A 25,882-nucleotide genomic window follows, 5' to 3' on the forward strand; every position below is an offset into this window, starting at 1 on the left:
AAATCAAAATATCCCACGCACACAAATACACTTCACAGTTTCGAATTCTTCGGGAAATTTCCTGTTTCTTGATACCATCCACTATTATTTTAGACAAAGTTCAAGTGCTGAAAATGACCTTTCAAAATAGGCTTCATCGAAAATGTCGCCATTTTTGACACAGTACGAAATCGCGATTCACAGCGTTATTTGCTGTATGTTTTGAAATGTGAAAACCGGATAATTACTGGGATTATTGAATTTCAAAAATAACATTCATGATCACTCATATCAGTTTTACATGAAATCGCTAAGTAAAATTCTGAAACGTTGCCGATGAATCTAGAATCGGTTGGGATGTTTTCGAAAATGCACTTACACGAACGCCGTAGAGCGCTTTCCGCCATATTGGATAGTGTTTACAAAATCACGTTTCGCGAAGGCCGGTATTGAGACGCATATTACATCACGTATATTTCATATTCAGCTTCGAAAAATGCATCAATAAACTCCCCATACATTTTAGACTCAAACTGCAAGTGGTCTTTGTCACCAATGCCAACTTTCTAGATAAAATGAGACGAAACATATTTGGTGTGAAAACGAACGCTGTGCTCGAAAGACTGCGCTGGTTCGAAATGTAAACAAAGACAAAAACCTATTTTACACTGTGTAGCATTTTCTGAAATTTTCCAACATTCATCCGTCTATTCATTGCTTGCAATGGCTCAATACCTTTGGTATATGCATGGAAAGAGTATCGTAGCAAGAAATAGGAAATTATAAATAGATACAATGCAATGATTTGATAATTCATAAGAAATTGTCAGTTTCCGTGCAGCGTGACGCCATGACTGACGGAAAATCACGCAGAACGACAACGGTAATTATCTGGATTTCTGTCTTTTCTCTTACTTTTAGTGAAAAACGATAAAACATATAACAATACACAGATAGTCAGAATCATTCTGATTACTTACATCTCATATTTATGGACAAACGATCCCTAAATCAGTGGAAGGGTCCTCACAAAATCCTGTGTACCCTTGTCAGCAAAGCCGCCATTTTGTAAGAAATCGGTCAGCGGTAGTGATGTCATACGTCAACATTGTTGTACATATTAGGCAATTTCTTTGAGGTGAAGGTCGGTTGAACAAGAGTAAACACAATCGCCCAATCCTTCCGATTACACTGTCAGTATTATGGTGTATATTTTGCGTATAGTTCAGATACTTTTTCATGAAACTGACTTCAGTATCCACATTTAGCCTTGTTCAATATCATATCATACGTGCGTATAGGGTTTACGGTGTTTTATTCTTTGAAAGTTTTGATTGTTTGAATCATATTTACATAGGAAATTGACATATTTAGTGCAATACACCATATTCTAAACCTTTACACAAGTGTTAGAAGATCAAACGTAGCCATAACTGCAATTGCGTTAGTTCCGATGATGTACAATATTCAATGCATTTGGACTAATATTGCAGTTTCACATGAACAGGTTAATGAACGGCGATTTAATTCAACCTTATAAGTAAAACTGATAATATTAATGAAAATGATTTATATATGGTATGAAATGTATATGCACACATATTTAAAGGAATTGTCTTGTTTTTTTGCACATTTGTGTGTCGGTTTATAGAGAAAACAATGATGTAAATTGATTGGCCAGGTGCGCGTTTGTCGGAAACGTTTTATGATTCACTATCATTGTTTTCGATAATATAATCAATTCATATTCGATTTAAAAATATTGTGATGACAGGATATCAAACTCTAACTATATTTATACGAAAATTGTTTAAAAATATATAAACCATGTCATGTCTTAATTTGGACAAATCTTACATCCATATTCTAATATATAGTACGTACTAGTTCCATATATAAAAAGCTATCTTTTTGCATCTTCCATTGCATACTTATGAAGAGAAATAGCTACATAATCATAAACAAAGAAAATTCTTATCCTAAACAAAATATTCGGGTGTTGTGAAATGTTATTTTTCATTTACGTTAAATTGATGCCAAACAGGTGCGCGTGTTTCTCACAAAAAAGATACACAGTCAAACTGTCTAATTGTTGATATATTCAGGACACTATTTAAATGGAAAAATCAGTCATTTTATGTTTTGTCTAAAGAGTCTTAAATTCTGACATAGAAGCCGAGACCTTTCACACAATTAAAGGAAATTAGGTGAGATATGTACTAAACAGCATACCAGTGTTGTCTTTTTCCGAAGTCGCAAAATGCATAAAACAAGCAATGACGTCAACTAAAATGGTGTATTATTTTCAGCAATTTCATTACATTTGAAGATATGGCTAGTACTCTGGTAATAACGATGCAAAATTAGTCAAAATACATCTACACAAACAGGACAATATGGGAATCTAAGAACTAACTTATATATCGGATAGGGCCGTCCAAATCGCTATTACGTGCTTTCACATGTAATACGTTGTCATTTTCTTGTAAATTGTGAAACTACCAAACTGCATCCGCTCACATTGGGGAACTTTGAATTGGGATAGTTTGGTTCACCATGAACATAAAATAACGAAAATATAGCGTCCGTATCCACAACAAATTCTCTCCAAGTGATCTGAGTTACATGGACCTAGTGTTACGCATAACGGAGTTATGCCCCCTTATCATTATATGTGTATGACCTCTCTGTCGTCGTTTGACGTCATAGAAGAAAATCCATTTTTGACATTTATTGCGAGTTGGACAACATTTAGCAGTGTCTATTTCTCAAACCGCCGAGGTAGTTGCACTTATATTTATACCAACGGATAGGAAATTTAATATTCTACATTTCTGTGTAATTTTATAGCCGTACGTAGATCCAGGACCACGCGAGCGCAATTCTCGCACAACGATCACTTTTCAAACCGTATGAAAATGTGCGCCTGAAAAAAAACTCGGCAGCCAGGGGGTTAACAACCAGTGGAGTGATGGCAACATATGGTGTTACACAATGCCCCAAAAAGATATAAATCATATCTGGGTTCAGTTGGATTTGACACACATTTCAGAAATAGGTAAGCATATGAAATTTCAATTATTATATTCAGGAAACAGTAGCTGTAATTAGTTACCCGAACAGACAACTAAATATCTATATTTCCCTTTACGATAAACCATGTATCATCACACAATAATGATTAACAAACATAAGCTGATGTTTAGGTAGTACTTGCCATCAAACCAGACGCGAATTGTTTGAAATAATAACAGAGCACTAGTTTTTGGTGTCAAAATTAAAATTGAAACACGTCTACCAATCATGTTTTGACTTGGTTTGCTGGAGCAGAGCTCCGACCAGCATGTACATTCTTAAAAATGGCACGAACACTATTAATATTGAAGATATATTTCTGTATAGATCTATATATAGCAGTCATGTACATGTACTCTGAGAAAATAGCATTGTGACCATAAGCTTTCCAACGATACATTTTGTTATAATACATGTTGACATGTTGACTTGCTGAATAGACGATCGCCACTCGTTTATATAAGAAAACGCAACATTTGTCCTAACAAAGCAATGGTCACGACGTAACGTAACGACGGATGACGTCATGTTTCTTATGACGTCATTATTCACTCTGTTTGTTCTTTCTTCAACGGTAAAAACAGAACATACATGATACGTTGTGGTGTCCTGACTTTTCACAAGGTGAGCTAAGCAGGTACTCTAACCGAAGAGCACTTTACTTATACCGGTACCATTGCTTTAGCTTATTCCGGTTGTTGTATATAGGAGTCTAACCCTAGCCCTAACCCTGCTAACCCTAACCCTAACCCTGCTAACTCTAACCCTAACCCTACCTTCCGATCATGCACAGAAAATACGTTTAGTGGTACCGATATAAGTAAATCTACCCCTAACGGATGTTACAGTAACAGATTTTCAGAAAGTTCTTAACTACAATACTCATTCTTCGGTTTTGCTGTATATTAGGCACCTGTAGGCCATATTTGTTTGATGCTTCTACTCTACTCTTTCGTTTTAAGTTGATGTGTGTGTGTGTTGGGGAATGGGTGTATGTTGGGGTCGGAGAGAGATAGCTCCCACAACTCCTGATTGTAGGTGAAAACAATGATAACACGTGCATGGCGGTAAAAAGTATTAGATAAATAGTACAATGTTACGATTTATTTCATTATAAATAGACTATTGTGTATATTTTTACCAATATAAAAAGTATCCGGTTTTATGTATTCAGCACATTTTATAAACTGCTTCATTTTTTATATTAGTATGAGAAAGGAACTTGTATGACTCTGCACGTAAACTCGTATTTAGGCCTACCTTTAGAATACAGCATCACAAACTTTTAAAATACGTCATAATACTCTTTTACGTAATTTTATGTGATTTTGTTCCAAAGCACGTTCTGGAAACGATGCCCTTTGACGCCGGCATAGCAACACGGTTGCCTACAGAATACCGGATACCTACCAGCCATATTGTTTAGCGTCACGTCACCCTAACCCTAACCCTAACCCTAACCCTAAACCTTACCCTAAGCCTAACCCTAACCCAACCAAAAGTAAACTCGCGTGCTTTCAAAGAGATAACGGAAGGTATCCGGTATTCTGTAGTCTTACCACACGGTTGTCTAGCTCAGCGAGTGCGTGTAAGCTCCGCTCTCTGATGTTTCATCTCTACTAGCTATGTCATTGCATAAGCCCAACGATGTTTAGAGTTTAAAGTAGTTGTTTACCGGCGGATGCGCAATGTTTCACATGCACCAGTTTAAAATATTTTTTATATTATTTTCACTAATACGCTCACATTTATTGGTATTAAGAGGTGCTTGTGTATTTTTGTATTTTGAATTTATTTATTTAGTAATGTGACACCGGTCACATTCTGCCATATTCTATTATTTGCAGTTTTGGTCAATTTAATTATTTAAATATATTATATATTTCGGTTTCAACGTAACTATTAGGACTAAATAAATTATAAATGACTAATATACATATATATTTTTTTTCATTCAGTAATTTGCATCATTACACAAAAATGGAGTTTATTATAGTATCTTACTTTTCTAAGCGGTAATATATTATGGTCTCTGGTAAGAATGCATTACACTGGACACATCAGCCATTTTCGTGCCGGTTCCGTTAATTGATTCTATTTATTAGGATTATTTCAAGGGTTTAGGTTTTAGGGTTAGGGCTAAGTTTAGGTTCAGGTTTAGGGTATAAAGGACCCAATATAGTAGGCAGATGTCCGGTGTAATGCATGAGTGCCATTTGTTGTTTTTTCCTTTTGCATTTTTAATGCTTTTTTTTCACACACAAACGGGAGACCAAAAACGTCGAAATTACACGATAAAATGGTTTAATGTAGAAATTTTGGGCTAATGGAAATTGGCCTGGCACTTGCACTCAAGCCACTTTCACACGCTACATATCATTTGTTCAGTAATGATTCGAAGGCTAACTCACCCTCGTGCCGTCACTAGACATGCTCATGTCTCCCTCATTCCTTAGTGCGATCCACATTATCCTTACAGTGTTCCCTACAACACTTTTCTGTCACAAAACCACGTCATTCATGCATGCACCATGAAATCGACGGCTGACGCCCCACGACAACAACCGTTTTCAGTTCGAGCCATGTCGTAGCGCTAAGGTGAACGCAACTCCTGCACTTTGGCTCAGACTTGCGACTTTCGTAGCGCTAAGATGAACATAGCTCCTGCACTTTGGCTCGGACTTATGACTTCGTAGTGTTAAGGTGAACGTAACTCCTGCACTTTAGCACAGTCTTATGACTTGTCGTAGCGCTAAGATGAACGCAACTCCTGCACTTTAGCACAGACTTATGACTTGAAGCGCTAAGGTGAACGTAACCCCTGCACTTTGGCGCAGACTTATGACTTTCGTAGCGCTAAGGTGAACGTAACTCCTTCACTTTAGCACAGACTTATGACTTGTCGTAGCCCTCCCGTGAACGTAACTCCTGCACTTTAGCACAGACTTATGACTTCCGTAGCGCTAACATGAACGTAACTCCTGCACTTTAGCACAGACTTATGACTTGTCGTAGCCCTCAGGTGAACGTAACTCCTGTCGTAGCGCTAAGGGGGAACGTGACACACTTTAACATAGGCTTTCGATAGTCTTAGCGTAGACAAATATTTTGTTTCTGAAATGAACAAATTTTACAAAAGAAAGGGTTCATAAAAAATGATAATAAAATATGAGGAAAAGGAGCGCGTTGTAATCTAGACTTGCCACATATTATAAACTTGCATGGGCTTTCTTGGATATATCAAAAAATTTGTTTCAGGGTCTGTATGACAGACAAGTCTTAGCGCTGAGATCAGTTTGTTGACCGAGACCTTGCTAGGATCATAGCGCTGAGATAGCTTTGTGCAACAGAGCCCTGTCCCCATTTTACAAAACAGTCGCAGCACTACAACTAGTTACGACCACCCCTGAAGATCGGGGTAGGAATTGGTCTTCAGCAACCCATGCTTGTCGTAAGCTGCGACGAACGGGATTGGTTGCCCATGTCATCGTATCCAAATTGCGTAGATCGATGCTCATGTTGTTGATCACTGGATTGTTTGGTCCAAACTCTATCATTTACAGACCGCAGACATATAGCTGGAATATTGCTGAGTGCGGCGTTAAACAACAAACCAACCAACCATCCAACCTAGTTACGATCGCTTTGTGGAAAGGCCATTTTATCCAATATAATCGATACTATATATTTATTCATGATGTTTATTAATGGAAACAATCGCGAGAATACACATATATATACTCTCATATTGAATACCTCTACAGTGTTAATAAATATTCAGTATTGTAAATCAGTCGTTTTAGAAACATTTTCTTCCACACTAGACATTTATGTGTATTAATAGTAACCGTCGAGGATATATATTGAACGGGGGGCTACAGTGGCAATGCATTCAGTTCATATCTAATAGTGTAAATGATTTTTTTTTTAGATCGTTCATGCATGGTTGCACTGTCATGCGTGTAGTTCAGTTACAGCTTGAATGTGTCACCTGTTCATAGTTGTGATATGGTATGGTATTTGGATTTAAGGGTGGCTTGGACCTTTTATAGTTGTGATTCGTTGTTGGGGGTTGCGTCCCTCGAGCGTGCCATAATCCTAAGATCGAGGGTTCTAATTCTTGGATCAAAACGGGATTAAACCACTCACTAGCCGGAGTCGTTTAAGACCGACCTCGAGGGTCGCGACAATGACTTAGGCTGCACCAACCCGCCACCTCCAACTAACTCATGCACCAACTACCCATCCACTCAACAACTAATTTACCCACTTAGCCAATCACTCACTTATCAATCTACCCACTCACCAACTAGCTCTTCCATCCACCTAACCACTCACCCATTCACCAACTAGCTCTTCCACCCACCTACCCACTCACTCACTCTCTTCCACCCACCTCACTCACCAACCAACTAGCTCTTCCACCCACCTACCCACTCACTCACTCACCAACTAGCTCTTCCACCCACCTACCCATTCACTCACTCACCAACTAGCTCTTCCACCCACCCACTCACTCACTTACTCACTCACCAACTAGCTCTTCCACCCACCTACCCACTCACTCACTCACTCACCAACTAGCTCTTCCACCCACCTACCCACTCACTCACTCACTCACCAACTAGCTCTTCCACCCACCTACCCACTCACTCACCAACTAGCTCTTCCACCCACCTACCCACTCACTCACTCACCAACTAGTTCTTCCCCCCACCTACCCACTCACCAACTAGCTCTTCCACCCACCTATCCATTCACTCACTCACCAACTAGCTCTTCCACCAACCCACTCACTCACTCACTCACTCACCAACTAGCTCTCCCACCCACCTACCCACTCACTCACCAACTAGCTCTTCCACCCACCTACCCACTCACTCACCAACTAGTTCTTCCACTCACCTACCCACTCACTCACTCACCAACTAGCTCTTCCCCCCACCTACCCACTCACCAACTAGCTCTTCCACCCACCTATCCATTCACTCACTCACCAACTAGCTCTTCCACCAACCCACTCACTCACTCACTCACTCACCAACTAGCTCTCCCACCCACCTACCCACTCACTCACCAACTAGTTCTTCCACTCACCTACCCACTCACTCACTCACCAACTAGTTCTTCCACTCACCTACCCACTCACTCACTCACCAACTAGCTCTTCCTGCCACCTATCCATTCACTCACTCACCAATTAGCTCTTCCACCCACCTACCCATTCACTCACTCACCGACTAGCTCTTCCACCCACCTACCAACTCACTCACTCACCAAGTGACACCAACTAGCTCTTCCGTCTACCCACCTACCCACTCACTCACCAGCTCACTATATCGATGCTCATGCTGTTGATGACTGGATTGTGTGGTCCAGACTCGACTGTGTACAGACGGCAGTCATATAGCTGGCATATTGCTGAATGTGGCGTTAAACAACAAACAAGCGAAACAAACTGACTGACTGACCAACTAACTCATCGACCCCCTACCCACTCACGAGTCACTTCACTTCATGTATGTGACCGCTGTGACCACTGTGACCTGCATCCCTTTGAGGTTTTGTCCCAGATAGTTGACAGAATACGATAAAAGCTGAAATAGTGTTCATTCATTCACCTATCTATCCACCCACATGAAGCCGCGTTCAACATACTCTGTGAAATGTAGACCGAAAGAATTATATCGATGTGACATACTATCTCATAACGTCACGTGACCTTGTTAAGCCTCTGCATACCGTCACATGTGGATGTTGAAATATTTACGTTGACAGTGAAACGCGAAACTGGGCGAAACCTTTGAAAGGTACGTTGTCGATATGGGTTATGATGATTTATAAGTGATTTTATTAACCTGATTTATGTTACGATCTGAAAAGATGTTGTTTTATTTATGTATGAAAGTTTCAACATTTGATTAAACCACTGGTGCTCGTCCTGCAAACTGTGAATTACAATGTAATAGAGAGAGAGAGAGAGAGAGAGAGAGAGAGAGAGAGAGAGAGAGAGAGAGAGAGAGAGAGAGAGAGAGAGAGAGAGAGAGAGAGAGAGAGAGAGAGAGAGAGAGAGAGAGAGAGGATGACGAATAGCTCAGAACCGGGACTTTGGCGTAATCACAACCAATGTAATACAATGTAATATCGATATCGCGGTCGGGGAGAGGAATAGAACCGGGACTTTGGAGTAACCACAACTCTACCCGTTATTTCCCAAACTTGACGTCGTGGATTATGCACATAACGTACATTGATTTTGTTTCTGTGCAATCGAGATTGTAGATCCAGTGTAGACTGGTAATAAATGTATAATAGGTACAACGGTGTGAAGAAATCATACATGTAGCTTCAATATCCCATTGTCGCCCTAAGCGACTGAATTCATATCGAGTGTAAGGTGAGGATGGCCTCTTGACGCAGGCACAGTTTACCGTCCGTCTATACTATCGGTGATGTCATTAATAAGTGTCACGATAACTGCGATTGGCTAGCTATTATCATAAATCTATTTATTGACATATTGATCACTGATATCGTTTTTTGATATAATCATACTGATTTAATGGTATCGATATTTCACTTGATATCATTGATAGGATGTATCTGATGGCATCCATTTATATCAGGATGTGTCATAAATCCGCTCCACACTAAATGCACCATAAATATATTCATTATTCTTTCTTTTTTAATACCAGTAAGACATAAATTATGTCAGTAAAAACGTAAAAAGGTATAACTGTTTCAATTGATAGGTCAAATAAATATTCAGTGAAAATGCCTTGCTGTTAATGATCACATCTGTTGTATATATGTCTGTTATATTGATTATTATGATAGGATCACGTTATCGTAACATTAGGTTCCCCCTTACTATGTATGAATATGGCCAGCTATTATACACCAGCAGTTCGTTTGTTTTTAATTCCGTAAACGACATGAAACGAATGTGCAGAACCAAAGTTAAGACTCTGAAACGGAATGTTCACTATGAATATATGTCAACGACATACTTTTAATAATAGATTTACCCTTCTTAAACCAGCTGATAGTTACAAAACATCAAATGTATCAATTTAATTCGATTTAAAAATGGATTGCAGTCTGCATACAGATTGCAACATACGGAAGTCATCTCAAAATATTGAGCTAAACTCATGGAGTTTATAAACGTCATTTTAGGTAGAATATAATATTATGGAGATAACATTTAAAAAATGAAATTGCGATTCATTGCAGCACAAAATATTACATTATGAATTCAACGGATATACTCATTATATGATATTGATTAATATACGCCTGACACCAACCAACCAACCACATACACACACACACGTGTGTTTACGTCACAGATTCAAAAGTTTACCTGTTTGTCTTCAGCCACACCCAACCCGAAAATCCCACCCCTCATCAATTCAGTTGTTAATGCAAATTAATTATGGAAATTGAATTATTCAAGAGTTAAGTCCCTCCATATATATGTATATTCGATATCGGTGTGGTGCGGGAGACCAATTTGCTACTTTAGTACTCAGTCTTTAATCCAGTTGAAACAAAAGCGTTCGTGCGACCATGCTTCATGGTGAAAACGATTCTGTATTTTGATTGAGCGTGTGTGAAAAAAAGAGGCGTGTTTTACATATTCTTGTTCGGGGCGAGAATAAATTTGCCTGCCATATTTGGCACGGACGATTCAGCCCCGAACAATGCATAGTTAGCAGACACTCGGTTGTCTGCTGTCGGCTGTCATTCGAAGTTGGACTAACCCTGACTGCTTGAAAAGGTGACAATCAATGTTTTTCATAATTGAACTGTTATTTATGCATTTGTTAAGATGTATATCGTCAATGTCTGCTGTTTGTAAAATAAGTTGGCATGTTTCCCACAAATTAACCAAAAATCGAGTCTGGATATCTACCGCGTTGATTCCATCTGCATTGGTCGCGTATGAAGAAATTCTCGTCGCTATTCAAGAGTGTTTGTACATGATATTATAAGCAAGGTATTGTGTGAATTTGTTACCATGAACATAGTCACTCTGAGTACCGTGCATGTGCAAATTAGAGATACAGTGTTTGATTGATTCACCGCATAATCAGCAGAACACATTTTCCTCCATTCGACCTTGCAGATGATACTCGCTTGGAGTTTTTCAGTGCATGTGTTCGTCGTTAGAGGCGCATGGAAGCCTGAATGACATGGGAATGCCTTTCAAATAGTGTATGTCTGTATCCACAATGACCCATTTAATTCATAAATACCACCAAAGATAAGATGTTTGACAGGTGAAGTGAGAGCCGCAAGGCGTGCTGACATTTGACGATATCTCAAATGCTATTTACCTACAGCGACCAAGCATTGCGTAAAGTAATATTTCTATTTTCGCAGCAAAAGGCAACCTTATATATATCAAATATTTCTCTACAGCCGTCGATACTTAGTATTCATAGATAAATTACCAGATTCGTACAATATTATCTCCCTGCTTGGTCTGAATGTCGTCTTGATGTCAAGGTCAGATTTGTTTGTAGGAAAATATTTTTCTCAAGGTCGTTTCCGTGCGCGTGGTGACATTGTGACTGAAACGGCATACGACAATATAAATTTTACGTGTGTTCATCAGCTGATTACCTTTAATACAATTTTTTAAACCGACAACTTCTAATTGATTGATCATTTGACAGGACCAAATGGCATCAAAAGGAAATAACCAGGTAGTTATGCATATGTTATCCAACATGTCAACACGGGGCAACACTTACAACGTTCAGGTCAATCGGGATTGTGTCAGTCGTGGCATGTTTGATTAACGCCGATTTATACCACCTTTGTTTGACTTCCAACTCAAATTTATGTTATATGTCAATAGATCAGTTGATGATAGCTAAACAAAATGACTGTCAGTGCATATCAAATTATCATGAAACGGCACTCAAAGGTCTAGTTTTTGCAACTTTTGCTAGTACTATTTCTAAAGCCAATGTCTCAAAAATAAAGGAAAGATTTCCGCCCGTAACCCCCGTATTTGGTTTAATCATTATACATCTAAGAATATACGCCAATGTTTTTTTTTATAAACAGCCTATACCTAACCCTAAAATCTAACCCTAAATTCTAGCCCCAAACCTCAAAATAATCCTAAGGAATAGAATGCATTTCAAGCGGGGTTACGGGCGGAACTCTTGCCAAAATGAATAGTGAGTATCTGTAAATATGTATATCTTCTGTCATTACAAGTCCAGAATAATAGGTTATAAGCCACATGTCAGGGTCGTTATATGTATGTTAAAGGCATTGTAGTCAATAACACATTGAGTCAGACTTTTGGTATTGCATGAAAACATCAGTAGTGAGGACTAAATGTTAGTTTTTAGTGGGCTTCTTGGTTTCCTGTGGGTATATAAAAGTTGTGTGTCATAACCTAACATATTCAAAACTGCAAGCGACCAAAACGTAATGAAATAGTATTTTTAAGAGGATGTATCCAAAGTCTCATTTTGCTCTTACTTCATCAGAACCACTACATGATAAGTTTGCAGTGGTCCTGGTGGCCAGTGAATTTTGTATTGATGGTAATGTAAATCTACAAATGTTATTTTGGACCAGTGAAGTACAGACAGAACCACTAATTACTGTCCACTCGTTGGCCCTGTAGTCTAGTGGGAAATTTTGAAAGGTTTCTTTCCCTGATCCTCCACTAGATTTCAATTTCAATAGCATGAGCAAATCATAAAGCACATACAGTAATAGTGGCATTGTAATGTAAGGGTGAAACGATACATCGATGCACCAGTGTATCATGTGAAGATGACATACACATGTCTTGGTTTTAAGGATACAAGATTTGCTATTATAGGTTTGTAGCTTCTCTTTCAACAACCCTCCAGCGTTTGTTGCACTCAAAAGACTCAAATATTGAAAAACATTTTGTAATGAGCATTTCAAGTTTACTTCTAACTACAACCACTACTAGCACTTTTCTTTAGCGAGCTTTTCCTTTTGAGCCTGCTGTAAAATATGATTTTATACCCCACCATCCCCATGCCCCAGGAAAATGACAGACCTAACCAGTTCATGCACCATTCCGTCCTGATTACTGTTGAGTGCAGCATTGTACCTAGACTAATGTTTAGTCTCTGAATATATATATGTCATTTTGATTTTAACAAATAAACCCATTTCAATTGAAAAGGAACCCTAGGGAGACCAGAGAGAGATCTGGACTTGCTTCATTTACGGCTTTAGCATTGCAGGGAGTGCTGGGCTGTAGGGACAATAATATGGTTTGGGGACTGTGAGACACACTACATTGTACCTCACTCTGTCTTTTCATATTTTGTAAACTGAAATTGCTTGCAGTTGTGCAGAGTTTTGTAAAATGTCAGTATCCTGTGATGGGTGGGATTCAAACCTTCAACCTTCCCAAACAAATCCACATCACCGTCAGACAAGGCAAGGTGTCATCCTTGGGATGACTCGACTACAAATTGATTATTTCCATTAATTAAGTGTTTATTTCCACAGATGGCACAACTTTTAGCTAAGCCAGGATCATCAGGCCAGCTGCCCCGGCTACCACCACGACCAGGCAAAACAGGACCTGTAAGTACCAACTTCATCACCATGACCTTGCTCTCCAGAGGAAGTTGTGTTCATGACCTGTCTGCCTTGCAGGGAAATGGCATCATTTTGTTTAAGGTTCACAAACAGTTTAACCATCCTAAACCGGTCTTGAATAGGGTAGGGTATTAAAGTCTGGTTTAGGTAGGTGTCCAGATTACACAGAAATATGGTTCCATAGAAGAATGCATCCCTTGATATCTCATTTGTCATATATATTTTTAATTTCTCTTGTCTCTATGGAAACAGTTTTGAAATTGAGCCTAAATCTACTGATAAGGTACATCTGCTTCACCATACCATCTGTCATCAAATCTGTTGTTACAAGTTCAATTGTCTTATCTGCCATAGAGTCAGCATGGCAACAAGTGTAATGCTGTTTCATTTATACATTAATCAGACTCAGAAATATATGTTTACTAATGCTTTTTTCTGATTTGCAAACATATGTGTTATAATAAAGAAATGAACTAATGTATCACAATAGAGAGGGAGAGATTGTAGTGGTGTGACGATTGATCGATACACATCGATGTATCAATCCATGGGCCGTCGATACAGTGAATCGATACAAAGTTTTACATTGAAGTATATCCCGATAAGATACTTCAAATGGGCCACAATACATCGATGTTTAACTTTGAATATTGCCGAATCGCGATATCTGTCAAGAAAAAAGACTCACTTTGTTTGATGATTGAAATATATGCTTTCTTTTTTTTCCCTTCATAAGTAAACGTTTTCTCGGGAATTCCTGCATCAAAAACTGTCAGACATAGCTCTCGCATGTTATTAACATTCACAAAGTCCGTGTATAAACTTAATTATCTCGTTTCCAAATAAACATTGAAACACGCTGGGGAATTTGTGAAATACTTTAAAATAGGTTTTATTTTGATCTTAAGGTGTTTTATAGTTGGTGTTAGAATTAAAGATTTTACTATCGCGGATACGTATCGTATCGCCACCCTTATATCGGGATGCGTGTATCGTGTCGCAGCTTCAGTGCACAATACCTTGGCAATATATCGTCATGAAACTAAACTTTTAGTATCGTGATGTATCGTATCGCAGGTTGGATGCCAATACCCCACTAAGAGATTGACAAATGTGATCTTTGATCCAGTACAGATATATTGCTGATTATGTATGAATGAGTTCAAATGATGCAAATTAATACTCAAATATATTATTTAGGAATTCATACATGTTGGATTAGCAGTGTTCATGGTAGGAAAAAGAGCTTTATGTTCTTAAAACACATAGACTCTGTATAGAATCTATCGCGCGCACGCATATAATCACACACACCATCCAAATTTAGACGTCATTTCTTTGCATTTCACAGCATTTTATTATCATTCGCAAGTGAAATTAGCGGAGAGAAACTTTATTTTATTCTATTGAAAAAATAAGTTTTTCGGTTACCTGTTGCGTTTCATGTCATGAACATCGGTTCACATGTCCAATATTTTGGTTTCATAGCCTTTTTCAACCACATACATTAGATTATTCCGGCAAAGTACAAGGGACAAAATTATTGCCATCCCATCACTTCACTTCTGCATTGTGTCGTTTATGTCACATGACCTTTGAACTGTTTGATTGGTCTTTTTGAACTGTTTGACTATTTTAACCCTAAGTTGATAGCTATAACGGAATAGAAATTTTATCATCTGAGCAATAAGTTTGCTTTGTAGGATGGGAGCCTGGTAACCTGGGTGCCGTTCCACTAACCGATCTTAGCCCTATGCCAATCGTAAACCCCTAAAATCCCAATCTTAGCGTGACGTTACGATCGGCATACCGTTCCACTAACCAATCTTACCTAAGTCAATCGTAAAGTTAAGATTCAAAGTCTAAGTTGCTCATGACCAACTTAGGATAGCTAAAATCAATCGTAGAGAAACCAAAATGGTGGCTTTCCTATTCTATGAGAAAAATAAGAGCGAGCATTTCACCGTGAGCGTCCCCTAAAGTCCCCCATGAAATGAATTTGTATATTTCTGTGATGTAAAGAAACACTGCACTGAAGCCTTACAAATATCAGGCCAGTCTGACCACTGTCGTCATGGTAACACATTTGTACAACAATATTGCAACGTCATGGTTAAAGGGCAAGTGTACACGAATAAATCACATTTATTCTTATGTGAATCAAAGTGAACTGTTTTAATTAGTTAATACCAATGTTTGAAAATATACACTCATTTTTCTTACAACGTAAGTATAACCCTCAAAATAAGTGCTGAAATGTTATGCCAATATGAGGTATTTTTTTGCCGAGCTAAACAGGCCAGAGTTACCGCCCTTTGATTATGACGTAATTGGTGCCACTTGAATTTAAACTGGTCTCCTGTCTAGTCCCAAATCAAAAGATAATAATACTGATATTAATCACGTGAAAAATAGTTCGCGAAAATACGAAGAAGCATAAGAACAGAAAATGTAAGCAGCAGGACGGATTGGTCGTGTGTATTTTCATTCATAACCTCGCCTCAATGAAAATACCAAATATGTATAACAATGTTGACGTCCAGATGACATCACTATCGCTGGCGACTTTTTCAAATGGGCGTGTTCACTGACACGAAGTTTTCAAGGACATTTTCGTTGTTTCAAGCAACGATATGCATAAATGTGACATGTAAGTAGTCCAAACTTCTGACAGTCTGCTGGTTGTTATTTTCTTTTGTTTTCATTGTGACCAAGGAAATAGTCAGAAATTAAGGGAAGTACCGCCATCGCAGTGCATGAGTTTGCGCCAGTTATGGCGTCATGCTTTCAAAACTATAATATGTTGTGATGAATCTAGAAAATCATTGGCATACACCTGTTTTATTTAACTATCGCTTGCTACTTATACCTTTCCCATGCATGTTCTAAAACTAATGAGCAATTGTATGCAACAAGTAGGCTTAACGGATACACAGTGTAAAATCTGAGATTGGCTTTGTATACATTTCAAACAAGTATTCTTTCACAGCTGCAACTCATATCTTCGATTTATTTCGTTAGATTTCACTGAAACACTTCGTATTGGTGACAAAGTCCATTTGTCAGTTTATTTTGAACTGTATGAGGAATTCAGGGATTCATGTAAGGAAGATGGTGTTGAATTTTATGGATCTAAACATAACCGACATACATGTGACGGATTTTATAAACACTATGTAATATGGCTGAAACTTCACTTTGACGCTTATGTATTTTCCAAAACATTCTCAGCGCATTCTCGGTTCATTGATAATGTTTCAGAACGAAAGCATTGGTGATTCGATCATACAACAACAAAACTACTGCTGATCACAATGATACATCTTTTCTTTTAAATTCAATTCTCCCAGTAAAATTTGACATTTTACCATAAATTACGCGAAAACGCAGTGAATGGTGATTTAGTAATGTGTCAAAACTGGCGCAGATTTACGATGCATGTAATTTTTAGTAAATTTTATCTACAATCAGCGGATGCTATCATAGAAAAACGAATTTCAAACAGTGTTCAAAACTGCAAATTGCATTTATCTGCGTGCTGTAGAGTACTATCGATATAAAAGTGAATTAGGTGGAAGAGGAGTGACATATCGTGACGATTTATGTAAGAACTTTAGTAACAAACGTAGAATGCCGCACATTCACCGATGGCAAGCAAGATGTAGTGCATATACGCTTTATAGGTTTCATGAAAAAGGTACTGTTGGAAAGATCGAATCGACTCAGGTTGTATATGTTATACCATTTGGTTACGTGGTAACACTCTTAGTACAATGTATACGCTTTTCAAACTGCAACGCCATTACAGTGTAGAACTGACCACATAGCCAGCTGGACGGCCAAGCAACAGGTGGATTAAAACAGTAGCCTGCGATCGAGACACAAGAACCACACCTATACCTGCACCACGTGAAATGGGTCTAATAAGGTCTGACGACGTCATTCGTTTATCGTTTGGGCACCAATGACGTCATTTCCAAGGGACATAAGCCATGGTGTTTTTATTGTGGACATAGAACTCTTGGTAAATGTTGAAAATATGAATTGATATAACGCAAATAATAAATTAGTTACTTCTGATTTATGTACGGGTTTGGATATAAAACGACTTGATAAACACTTTTTATGAAGAAAACGTGCAAGACAAAAAGGTTAATTTTCGTGTACACTTGCCCTTTAAGAATAGGGACAGCCTTGAAGTGAACAATGTTCTGAAGCAAAAAGATACAAATATGCTTGATTTCACTGCGCATATTTGGTGGGGGATTCTAAAGGCAGGCCGCGTATTATTCAAGACCACTGACAGATTCTACATACGTTATAGCAGCGTCACGCCTTGTTTATTCTGATTGACAAGGTTCAGGCACATATTAAAAGCTCTGACACAATTGACATTTTTAAAGTCCAGACTTAAAACCTGTTCTCAGTATATTACTTAAATATTATAATCTCGGCTGTAAATATTCTCGTGTAAATTATCTGTACACAGCGCTTTGAGCATGCCCAAGGATGTGGAATAGGCGCACTGTAAATATGCATTTATTATTATTATATTATGCTTGATACCCAGCGTTCTCACGCACTTGCACCTGAAACCAAGGTGCTCACTACCCTAGTATTTTGCTCTAGGTTTTTTCTCCACGTTTACACTTGTTTGGAAAAATACCCATGAAGGCCCGGGTTAGAATATTGAACTTCAATAACCCATGCCTGTCGTAAGAGGGCACTAACGGGATCGGGTAGTCAGGCTCGCTGACTTGGTTGACACATGTCATCGGTTCCCAACTGCGCAGATCGATGCGCATGCTGTATATCACTGGATTGTCTGGTCCAGACTCGATTATTTATAGCTAAGATAGATCTACATAGCGTTCACTAACATGAACGCTCATGTTAGTGAAATCTATGCATCTTAGCTAGATTATTTACAGACCGCCGCAATATAGCTGGACTATTGCTGAGTGCGGCGTAAATCTAAACTCACTCACTCACTCAGTTGGTTCGTAAACTACTTTCTATCATTTGCTAGACTATGCAAAGGGAGATAACTCGTGCCCCGGATTCCTCTATCTCTCGCACGAAAGAGTCTCGATCTAAGCTTGGATCGGATCGTAAAATCGGGACCAGCTACGATCGGCCTAAGATCGGTTAGTGGAACGGGTGTAACTTTTAGCTAAGACGATTGTAAAATTGGCGTAACTTGCTAAGATTGATCTTAGATAAGATCGGTTAATGGAACGGCACCCAGCACCAACAAGTAATTATGAACTTGATCCATATACACAGACAAATCACTACATAAGGATCATTACATTTTTCACTACAGTGGGTCATCGTTTATTCACATTATCAATTGCTACTTCCCATTATGAAACATACTTATGTATAACGGAATCCTGGCACGCTCTGTTGAATAATCAGCAACATCATGTGTGTCATAGATAAGTATAATATACACTGAAGTACTAACAGACCATAATATGTGTGCAATGTTTCTGACTAATCTGGATACTGTTGTATATATTTTGATTGAGGGAATGGTGTTTAATTGTCTGCTTTCTGTGTGAAACAGGCATGTTTTTCAATGAAAGAGAAAATGATATTTTTTATAACGAAGCTAAAAAGCCTCGATCTTTTACATTTTCACGTTGTAAAAAGATTTTCGCTTCTGGCGAGGACGTTATTTATAAACTGGGGAATTACAAGTTTCGGTAACTCCATGTCAGATGACATGATGACAGATGATTTTATATTTCAGTGTCATGAGAATTAAGAAAGTAATTAAGAAATGTAACTACTGATTAGATGAACCGCGATCTGACAACTGTCCACAATTTGCATAAATGGGAATGCCATCCAGAACAGTCCAGTTGAAAAATGAGGGAAACAGGTTGTCGTCTAAAACTTGAAAAGTTCAATTTCCTCGTGCAAATCGTGTTTTGATTGTTACATCATATGAAGTATGTGTACAGCTAAGGTCCTTGGAAACTGAACCAAGACAAATATAACTTTATTTACAAAACACCCCACACAAGTGCTAGAGAAAAGAACATTTGTTATGTGTACAAACGAATGTATAATCGGCATATATTCTGGTGTATCATCTCCACACGGGTCAAATACAGAATAGATCCATTATGGAAGTTACTGATTTAAGCATACTTCGGACCTTAGTCATCACTTTTTGAATCGGTCTCGGTGTCTGAATCACTTGCCAGTCCTACTTCGATCACGATTCTATCAATTTCTTCTTCTACTGCAATTTCCCGTTACCAGTAGCCATCTTCTATGGTTTTAACATGTTTGCGACATTCAGACCATTCCTTGGCACCGATTGCTGACATTCTCCCGTTTATGGCAACTCTTAGCGAAGTTTTAGTGAATTGCAAGTTTTGTTCAGGAACATAATTTTTTACATTGGCCCAAATCAACTCAATTAGGTTCAATTCTGCGTGGTAAGGAGGAAGACGTAGTACATCGTGGTCATGTTGTTTCAGCATAGTGTCTACTCTATAGACAGGGCCCGATTTGTTGGATTTTGCCAGACACAACAGTTCGGCTTTGAGCATTTTATCGTCAAATGCAATATTGTGCCTTTGTAGCCAAGCTTTGATATCATCTTTTCTGTTAGCCGTTGTTGGACATTTGTCCACTTGCTTGCTGTGTTATGGCGCATTATCCACAACAATGACAGAGTGCGGTGGAATGTGTGGGATCAATTTTTCCTACAGCCATTTGGAAAAATTATCAAAATTCATCTCGCACGTAAGTAATGGTATTGCATGCGCTTTGCAACGATGTCGGTTCGTTCCATTAAAACCTTACGATTTGACTGCGTTTTTCGCCACCTAAACCCCTTGTCTTTCAAGTTTTTCCGAAAACTTTCCTTTTGAACCCTGGTAATACATTTGGCTTCTTGCCATATCATATATCATATCTGACCGCCTCCGTGGTGTAGTGGTTAGAGCGTCCGCCCGGAGAGCGGAAGGTTGCGGGTTCGATCCCCGACCGCGTCATACCAAAAGACGTTAAAATATGGTACTTTTTGGTCCCTGCCTGGCCCTCGGCATTAATGGGTACAACAAGGACTGGTCAGCTCGGAGTCAGTATAATGTGTCTGAATGGGGTATTCCTGCTTCACTACGGCATGGTATCTCAGTGGGCTAGCACAATAAAACCAGCTTAAGTCTGGGCTAATACAAGCAGCCGCACATACACATACACACGCATGCACGTCGTCATATGAGCGAAATATTCACAAGCACGACGTAAAACCCAATTTCACCTCACCTCACATATATCATATCTAGAGTAGGCAGTTGCTTTTGTACTCCATATAAACTTTGTACAAATTGACAGACTGCACACCGGTCAAAATCATCAGGTTTGTGCTTAGAAGTTTTGGGTTTGCGCAACTTGGTTGGACTAATAAAAGTAGGCCTACTCACACCCCTATCACCTTCGGCTTTAATACGTTTTACAGTTGCCTTGGAAAGACCAGTAGCAAGGCTACCTTTTGACATAGCGTCTGCTTTGGTTGCACACGTCTTTTCCATATAAAGAATAACATTGTAGGCTAAAGCCGTCGGTTCCAAATGAAGTCCTGTGGTTCAAATACTCAATAACACCCGGAAATTGGCCAACACATGGTGTCAGGTAGTGTGATGTCAGGTAGTTTGTAGTTTGGTGTCAGGTAGTGTGGTGTCAGGTAGCATGTAGTGAGGTGTCAGGTAGCATGTAGTGAGGTGTCAGGTAGCAGGTAGTGTGGTGTCAGGTAGTGTGGTGTCAGGTAGTGTGGTGTCAGGTAGCATGTAGTGTGGTGTCAGGTAGCATGTAGTTTGGTGTCAGGTAGCAGGTAGTCAGGTGTCGGGTAGTGTGGTGTCAGGTACTGTTATGTTAGGTAGTATGTAGTGAGGTTTCGTCTCAGGTAGTGCAGTGTCGTTTTGTATGATGTCAGCTCATGTGTTGTGACAGGGGCGGATACAGCTTTTTGAGAAAGGGGGGGTGCACACTATTGAGAAAAGGAGGGGTGCACACTTCATTTTCACCCGAGTTTCAATGGTCATTTAACAAACTTTCAGCACAAAAGGGGGTGTGCGCACCCCTGCACCCCCCCTCTGGATCCGCCTATGTGTGAGGTAGTGTGGTGGAGGGTAGAGCAATATTATAAACATACAGTCTGTAACTTTGCTGTGAAGTAATAGGCTGTGTCTATTGTAAATTACCATCACTAGAAAATACACATCCTTTGAAGATATTGAAAGCAAGAGAGTAACAATTAATGGTAAAAGGAACACTTTACTTTAATCATCAGTAGGGCTCCAACGAATACAGTATGTGGCGAATACCATACGTGACACGAATATTGGGTAACGAGTATGAATAATTATTCACGAATGCAAAAATGTTATCAAGTGATAGCTTATGCATTGCATAACTGCTATTTTGTGTATTGTGCTCAGTCAAAATTTGATCGTATCATCGGAGGTGAAAAAACAAACTTTATAAATGAACATAGCTATATATATAAGAAACTTTCACTCAAACATCACAAGACATGATAACTCAATTGTCGTTCCTGTTATGCTACCTGTTATTCAACCAAGCCGGAAGTTGCGATCAGCTGTGTACACATCATTGCTCTACTGGTGATTCAGTTAAAAGTGATCTGAAACTTCAAAGAATTTCTGTTCCATTATCAGAAGAATTTATATTTTCCCAGGTATAAATTGCTATCATAGTATGATGGTTTTCTTTTCTATATACATGTTTAACATGATAATTAACATAGGCTCAGCACTTTGGGTACGTGTAGCTGGATACATTTACATATGACAAGAGTCACCATTGACTTCCCATTGCGCACACCACTTTGATTGCAAAAACAAAATGTTGGCAATTAATTGTCAAATATGGCTTCAATGAGTCAGTAAGGAGGGTCTAGGGGTACATAGATGACCAGGTGGTAATCAGACATGATTGTTGAGAATAAGGTGAAATTGGTGATACTGCGGTAGGAGCGAAAAGTGCACCCTCACAAACATGGCAAGCGTAAGTTGTACAAATATAGAATGAGGTGAAATGCCATCTCCCACATTTTTCAACGATGTTACTGCAAACACTTTTAATGAATGAAAATGGGACTAAATTTAATCAAATGAAAACAAATCTGGGAAAGTTGTTTTGTTATGTGTTTTCTGGCTTCATACGTTTTCGAATGGCAGTGTTTACCCGTGCTATAACGCGGCGGTGTGACTGTGTTGCATCACAGCAAACATTGTAAGTACTCGGCTTATGGAATGTCTATGTGATAAAGTTGTCTATTATAAGTTAGTACAATGTTCCGCTGTTTGTGTAATTATTCAAGAAAACCCTGAATCATTATTAAGCATCTGAAAACCCAAAATACAAGGATATATACATTGACAGTTTTTATTGCGATCCACACTGAATTTCACTAGTTGGATTAACTCTAGGATTAACTTGAGCACAACAGCGGATTTGTTGATACGCTATTTCTGATGCCGTAAAGATGTGTGATCGATGGTTATCTTCGATGGCTGTGAGCAATAGTTCACAGTACTGGCCTTGACATGACCTGCACTACTGCAAGGCTAGTACATGTTCCATTCTTCCATATCTCGCTTTGAACAAGTAAAACACACTCCCATTAAAAAATAGTAAATATTCATGAATATTTGGTTCTGGTGACATCGAATAACAAATGGAATTCACGAACGGGTACGGTTCGATTCACCGAATATGCAAGTGAATCGTAGCAGCCGTCATCAGTCACAATGTCGATTGAATTTACAAGATTTTAGATATATACATGTTCACATGCTCAGGTTTATGACATACATGTGGTACTTAATTCACATATTACAAAGGGTTGGGGATATACATGACTTTGGATATTTTTGTTAAATAAAACGCCTATTCAGCCATATTAAATTTGTGGAGATATTTCATTTTCCCTGTGTTTTAAGGTAAGGATGTACACATATCAAAGTTTGAAACACGGAATACAATTGCATGCTACACGACACTGTCCTTGACTGAAATATGCACAATCCAGAGGTGACCTTAACAAGCACTTTACACTACAGGCTGTTGGAGGGATGTTCCCACCTGGGCAGTGTTCACGAATAGCGTCTGACCCTCTGACAAATCCAGCAGATTCGGCAAAGGTCTTATAGAACTGTACAACCCGCCAGCCCTAGTGTCTGACTGTATATTTCACGATGACTTTGACTGAAGTTGTTATATGTGACATGTGACACTTGTTTGCTGTTTATAAATCTTCTGTTTTTTAATAATTTCAATGCCAATTATAAGAAATGTTAAATCTGAAATGTGTGTTTAATTTTATTTTTTGGGTCCTGTGAATTTTCAATGGGTCAGACAGACATCTGAAGCTTACAGGACCCAATGTCCTGTTACTTTGAAACACCATTTGTGAATACTGCCTGGGTGTTTATGTACAGTGGAGGGTGTTGGAGCGGTGTTCCCACCTGGGTGTTTATGTACAGTGGAGGTTGTTGGAGGGGTGTTCCCACCTGGGTGTTGATGTACAGTGGAGGGTGTTGGAGGGGTGTTCCCACCTGTGTGTTGATGAACAGTGGAGGGTGTTGGAGGGGTGTTCCCACCTGGTTGTTGATGTATGAACAGTGGAGGGTGTTGGAGGGTGTTGATGTACAGTGTGTTCCACCTGTGTGTTGATGTACAGTGGAGGGTGTTGGGGTGTTGAGGGGTGTTCCCACCTGGGTGTTTCCACCTGGGTGTTGATGTACAGTGGAGGGTGTTGGAGGGGTGTTCCCACCTGGGTGTTGATGTACAGTGGAGGGTGTTGGAGGGGTGTTCCCACCTGTGGTGTTGATGTACAGTGGAGGGTGTTGGAGGGGTGTTCCCACCTGGGTGTTGATGTACAGTGGAGGGTGTTGGAGGGGTGTTCCCACCTGGGTGTTGATGTACAGTGGAGGGTGTTGGAGGGGTGTTCCCACCTGGGTGTTGATGTACAGTGGAGGGTGTTGGAGGGGATGTTCCCACCTGGGTGTTGATGTACAGTGGAGGGGGTGTTGGAGGGATGTTCCCCACCTGGGTGTTGATGTACAGTGGAGGGTGTTGGAGGGTGTTCCCACCTGGGTGTTGATGTACAGTGGAGGGTGTTGGAGGGGTTCCCACCTGGGTGGTGTTGTATGTACAGTGGAGGTTGTGTTGTGGAGGGAGGGTGTTGGAGGGGTGTTCCCACCTGGGTGTTGATGTACAGTGGAGGGTGTTGGAGGGTGTGTTCCCACCTGGGTGTTTATGTACAGTGGAGGGTGTTGATGTACAGTGGAGGGTGCTGGAGGGGTGTTTCCACCTGGGTGTTGATGTACAGTGGAGGGTGTTGGAGGGGTGTTCCCACCTGGGTGTGGGTGTTTATGTACAGTGGAGGTGTGTTGGAGGAGGTGGAGTTCCCACCTGGGTGTTGATGTACAGTGGAGGGTGTTGGAGGGTGTTCCCACCTGGGTGTTGATGTACAGTGGAGGGTGTGGAGGGTGTTGGAGGGGTGTTCCCACCTGGGTGTTTATGTACAGTGGAGGGTGCTGGAGGGGTGTTTCCACCTGGGTGTTGATGTACAGTGGAGGGTGTTGGAGGGATGTTCCCACCTGGGTGTTAATGTACAGTGGAGGCCATTTGGCTCCCAGCAGTATTTTCAAGCTTTAGGGAGCCACATTAACATTTAAGAAGCTAAATAATTTAGATTTTCAGACAAATATATATTTTAGAAATTAGAAAAATGAGACAGCAAGATTGAAAACATTCCATTTGATATAATGTCATAACAAGAAACTTTAAAATTTTGCTGCTGTAACAAGGATTAAATTGTTGAAAGACATTGTAATTTGCTCAGCCGATTTCCTGAGATCACTGGAATTAACTCAGACAATAACATGAAACAATGCTGCGAAGCGGGGAATATAGTATTAGGCTCCGTCCGTCCATACGAATTGGAATATCTTAAGATCTGTTGTCTAGATTCTTTTCATATTTGGTACCTAGGTTCATCACAGTATAAGAAAGGTCCCAGTCAGGTTTGGTGACCTTGACCTTTATTTCAAGGTCACAAGGGGGACTTTAACGTTTTACTCTTGTCAGTGAGATATCTCAAGAACTGTTCACTAGATTTTCTTCATATTCAACACCAAGCTTTATCTAGGGAAGG

General features: G+C 39.5%; 1 protein-coding gene across 1 annotated transcript in view; it reads left to right on the top strand.

The window, feature by feature from the left end:
• Positions 1–11,601: 11,601 nt before the first annotated feature.
• The window catches only part of LOC124254215 (pyruvate kinase PKM-like), a 70,989-nt gene continuing 56,708 nt past the window's right edge, over positions 11,602–25,882 (top strand). Inside the window, 2 exon segments of the mRNA XM_046688104.1 lie at positions 11,602–11,771; positions 13,582–13,659. Coding sequence (XP_046544060.1) covers positions 11,748–11,771; positions 13,582–13,659 — 102 coding nt within the window. The 5' untranslated portion in view covers positions 11,602–11,747.

The sequence above is a fragment of the Haliotis rubra genome, unplaced genomic scaffold, assembly GCF_003918875.1.
Source record: "Haliotis rubra isolate DU_JTF1 unplaced genomic scaffold, ASM391887v1 Scf568, whole genome shotgun sequence".
NCBI lineage: Eukaryota > Metazoa > Mollusca > Gastropoda > Lepetellida > Haliotidae > Haliotis > Haliotis rubra.